At 38.1% G+C, this 4,791-nt stretch overlaps 1 protein-coding gene and 1 pseudogene across 23 annotated transcripts; both read right to left on the bottom strand.

Annotated features, from left to right (window-relative positions):
* Positions 1–226: 226 nt before the first annotated feature.
* LOC147938480 (protein TPLATE pseudogene) lies at positions 227–1,022 on the bottom strand (annotated as a pseudogene). Its single transcript, XR_015565389.1, has one exon. The product of XR_015565389.1 is annotated as a protein TPLATE pseudogene (transcript).
* On the bottom strand, positions 227–4,577 carry LOC147938479 (uncharacterized). Of its 22 annotated transcripts, XR_015565369.1 has the most exons (13): positions 4,273–4,514; positions 3,974–4,179; positions 3,437–3,678; positions 3,030–3,271; positions 2,772–2,852; positions 2,646–2,690; positions 2,500–2,557; positions 2,297–2,352; positions 2,174–2,210; positions 1,864–2,087; positions 1,636–1,758; positions 1,042–1,487; positions 227–919 (listed from the first exon to the last, which is right to left on the bottom strand). XR_015565369.1 is itself a non-coding variant. In XM_087464058.1 (12 exons), the coding sequence occupies exons 4-12, from the start codon at positions 3,096–3,098 to the stop codon at positions 1,368–1,370; spliced, it is 807 nt and encodes a 268-aa protein (XP_087320184.1). In that variant the 5' UTR covers positions 3,099–3,271; positions 3,437–3,678; positions 3,974–4,179; positions 4,273–4,552; the 3' UTR covers positions 227–1,367. The 22 variants fall into 22 exon arrangements, 3 of the variants coding, with proteins under 3 accessions (XP_087320184.1, XP_087320183.1, XP_087320182.1); XR_015565387.1 differs by lacking the exon at positions 2,174–2,210 and having other exon boundaries at positions 2,646–2,684; positions 4,273–4,552; XR_015565370.1 differs by having other exon boundaries at positions 3,030–3,678; positions 4,273–4,492.
* Positions 4,578–4,791: the final 214 nt, after the last annotated feature.

A 4,791-nucleotide genomic window follows, 5' to 3' on the forward strand; every position in this document is an offset into this window, starting at 1 on the left:
TGTCAGTTCCTTTATCCTGTTACAACTCTTTTTTTTTTTCTAGTAATATTATAGTAACTCTCCCAAAAAGAAAAAGCAAGAAGATGATCGTTACAGACTAATAATAATCTGTGGACGGGTCGGGACAAAGACTGAACGATACCAAACGAGTGTAAGAAGACACAACAATAAACTATTCTTTGATTTGTGTCATTTTCAGATACATATATAAACTGAAAAGCAAAAATCACGAAATCCATATATAGTATCATTAACAAGTCAAAAAAACGTCACATCATTATCCCAATTATTCAAATTAACGGACGGACACACAACAAAACGTTGCCGCACCTATAAATACACACTCACACACCAATCCTCTTCTTCATCATCTCTTAACAGTAATCTCTCTCAGTTAACTTTTGTATATTTTCTATCTTTACACAAGATGTGCCACTCTTGGAGCACTGCAGCCTGAAGTGCCATGTGCTCTGTTTCTTCTGCTGTCAGCTTAGACAGTGTTCCTTTTTCCTTCTCTTTTTTCTTCTTCTCTTCTTTGTCCTTCCCCTCCTCTTTCTCCTTTTTCTCTTGTTCGTCTTCATCATCATCTTCTTCTTCTTCTTCTTCTTCTTCTTCGTTTTCTGATTCCTCCTCTGTCTTCGGAGTCTTCTTCGGCTGAGCAGCCATCAACAAAGTTATCCTCTCCATGGAGATCTTCAGCTTCTCGGCCGCGGTTGCCTTCACTTCGTCCTCCGGCATGTACTTACGCCCCCGTCAGTTAGATCATCACACCATCCCTGGAGATCCGACTCTATTTGCTTTGTGATTGATGCTTTTGAGGCTCTAACCACGAACTTGCACATCATGTTGGTTGTCTCGTCACCCAGATCCATGTTTCTGCTCACTTCACTAGCCCCGAAGATCATCATGCCCCCAAAACCTCCATGCCACGTTTTTGCAGCGTAACAAAGTTGTAGTGACATCACGTTAGCGTAAATTAGACCATCAATCCAGTTAAGGGACATGAAGGATAATAAGACCATGCTGAAACTAATGAATCACCTGAAAGCCAGCAACTGTGCGTATGATGTGGGAACAGACTCTGTGAAATGGCATGACAATGATTTGAGTCCGCTTAAAAATGGTGAAGCACCATATTGTTGTGCAGCTGTTGCCATGAAGCCCGCTTCCTTCATACATATATGTGCCAGTTTACTCTGCAACAGCTGGCAAGCTAGGCCACAAACGAAAGAACTCGACCGGTGAGATTTTGTGCGGGAGAAGAAGCTCAGTCAGTGGAATCTTGTAAGGCTGACATCTTAAGATCACAGGCTCTCCGAGTTCTGCTTTTGAACCTCTCTTCTGCTTCATAATCTGTGGATCCTCCTCTAGGTAGTCACCGTCATAATCTCCTCTAGCACCACAGAATGGATAGTAATGGACTTGAGCCCAGAAACCACATCTTTCAAATTGGGACACACAATGGTGACACTGCATTGTACAGGATCCTACAAGAGTAAAGCACATAGTGGTTGATAAGACAGCTAAACCGATTGATTTGTAAGAACAGAAATTGTTTTAAAACTGGCAAAACCTTAGATATTAGAGAACTGTAATGAGATGGAAATATATAATCAATGAATACTAAAATCCAACCTGTGAGACAAGATTACGCAGCTGCCACACTGCTTGAGGAGAACCATCCATGAAGTATAGGGCACCAGACAATCCAACCCGTATATCCACACAATTGAGTTCAAGTTCCGTCAAATTAATTATCTGAAAGGTAACATAAAGCATAAGAATATGTTGAAACGCTAAACTCTACTAACTAAACTATAATCAAGTAAAAATGCAGGATGACACACTAGAATATATACCAACCTTTAAGTGCAAAGTGACCCTTCCATCATTTGTATCTGCTAAATGGTAAGCTTCTATATAGCAAGGATCACTACTTCCAGTCAAAGGATATGCTGTGGGAGGAACCTTAATAGAAGTCGAGTCGACCCCTTTCGTAAGGAAGATAGTTAATTCGGTGGGCTTTGGCCTCCAAAGCTCTAGAATGGCCTTGTGAGCTTTTGCCGTGACTTGTGGCTGAGTAACTACTGCAAGTTTAGCCAGAAAATCAACATTTTTTACAAAATAAAAAAATATCATAATGAATGAAACAAAACATAGAATGCTAATTAACCATTGTCTTCAATATCCACATTTGTTTTTGACGCTTTCTGCTTTTGTAAGTAAAACAGTTAAGACAAATTCTTAGATTAGGAAAAGCAAATCCTGAAAAGATCTTAAAAACAAGGAGTCTCACAGATACAATGTTTTCCAGTCCTTCCAACACTGAAAAATCCACACTCTTCATGTCAACTAGAACCAAAAAAAAAAAAAAAAGATTCAGATTAGTCAATTTCTGATTAAAATCCAACCTAATTGCAATATCTAATAAGACTATACTGTATTCAACCATCAGAACCTCTTTACTCAGAAATTTTCAAGATGTAACTGGCCACTTACTTGAGCCTTTGAGAAGATCTGAAGTAATTTCATGTCCTTCCTGTGCCAGTGAGACGAGCTGAGAGCAACAAAATAGTCAAATAATTAAGAAATTTAGACTTCAAATTGACTCAGTAAGATATATAAATCTCACACAATCATCATACCTTCATCGCAATGATGAACTCCACCAAACCCAGAAATCCCTGTCGCTTCGAATCCAATTCATATTCTCACAAGTGTTATCGATTCATGAAATCTTAAGAAAACTAATTGAATGAGTAATAATATACCTGTTTCAAGTTCCTGGCGAGAAAGCTTTGACATCGCGAAGAACTTAGTAGCATCGTTACCGGAAACATGACCGTCTCCATCTGAAATTTCAGAGAAATACACTTTTATCTTAATGGACCAATACAGAAAAACCTAAACAAAGACAGAACCTAAGAAAATCAACTCATCACAAACCATGCCACACACCATTTTTGACAAATGACACAAGGAGCAGAGCTAAAGAGACTTAGAACTGCAGAAGTATATATTTTACTTACTTGAGTACGCAAGATACGTTTATCAAGGTGAGTCCACATTCTAGTTAATCGTGGTAATTGGTATTCCATTTGTGCAAGAGCAAACCTATTTTAACAACTTGGTTAACCTGTGCAAGTATCAGACCTTCTCCTAGTACAAGAGAGTCCAAACCAGCTGAGACTTCGAATATATGTTGTATGACGTCCTTGTTATACAATAGAAAACGGTGCTGACAGATCTCCGAAACTGGGATCCCACTCGTCTTGCAAAAAACATAACAAACGTCAGCATTTGCTATTGAGATTGTAATATAGTGATGAGAACATATGACAGAGAAATCATCAGATGGGGGTTGTTGTCACAGATAATGAAAAGTGCATTCTTAATGACCGAGTGAGATTTAAGCATTGTAATAAAAGGCAAAGACCTTAGACATCCACTCAGTAACTTCTTTGACACCACGCTGCTGAGAGAGAGCCAAGACATAAATCTCCATGCGGTTGCAAGTACTGAGAACAGCAGCTTCTTCGATATGATTCAAACCGCATAACTCAGCGATAGCTCGTGTCCATTCAGCTTCAGGAATAGCAAGCTTCTCACGCATCTCAACAGGAGCTGTGTGAATACTAAGCCCAATCACCACAATACTACTTCTTTCCTTTGTGTATCCTGAAAACCATGAAAACAATCGGAGTTCAGTAAAAACTGACACTTTTTAGCTTCAAAGAAGTATACAATTTAATCTCCTCCAAAAAAATCAAAATCAAGAGTAATTAAGGAGATCAGCTAGGAGATCAATATATCGTAAAGATGATTGCTTTTACATCAAAGTATACGAGTAAACTATTCGAATCCAAGCGGCAACATGTTGAATAGCTTATCAAATCCCATCAAAATTTAGAAATTGGCAGCCAAAGAAAAGAAAAAGCTCCAAATTTGGGATTTGAAGAGAGAGATAACGTACGGTCAATAGCAGAAGACTTGAGCAGTTCAAGAACAGAGACGAATCTTGGCCGGAACGGGAATCTGAAAAAGCTTGATGTCTCTTACAACCACCTCACCGGACTTATCCCCCATGGATTTATGCAGAGGCGAGAAGCTAGAGATGTTGATACTCTCTAACAACTTCTTCTTCGGTCCAATCCCAGAAGAGCTTGGTAAATACAAGTCCTTAAACAAAATCAGAATCGTCAAGAATCTTCTCAACGCAACTGTACCAGCGGTGCTTTTCAATCTACCGCTAGTTACGATTATCGAACTCACCGATAATTTCTTCTCCGGTGAACTCACCGATTCTCGAACTCACCGATAATTATCTTCTCCGATAACTCAGACAAAATAAAACTAGATCTAAAACTTTGTTTTCGAGAGAGAAAGTGAATCAAATTAGAAGGAATCAATATGATGTTTTTTGCCCACCCAAATTTAAGAGAATCCAAAAAAACACGAATCGATCATTTAAGTTTGTTGTGTTTCAGATCTCAAGATCAAAAGCATAAAATCTCAAGTTTTTTTTTCAACCAAATTTAATTATAAATGGCATAAAAGGTAATAAAAACACACAACTCATGTATAGAAGTAATTTGCAAACTTTTATGTGTTATTTGAGTAAGTCGAAAATCTCAACGTGTTAGTCTAGTAATAAACCTACTTTTATGTAATATTCTAGGTAATTTCCCTTAATTCTTTTCTAATAAATTCTTTCACATTCTCTCCTTCAATACCACCCTCTAAGTTTTTTGCTTAGCTTACACATGTCAAATTTCATTGAGAACACATTTA

The sequence above is a fragment of the Camelina sativa genome, chromosome 9, assembly GCF_030686135.1.
Source record: "Camelina sativa cultivar CO46 ecotype springtype chromosome 9, ASM3068613v1".
NCBI classification, from domain to species: Eukaryota; Viridiplantae; Streptophyta; class Magnoliopsida; order Brassicales; family Brassicaceae; genus Camelina; species Camelina sativa.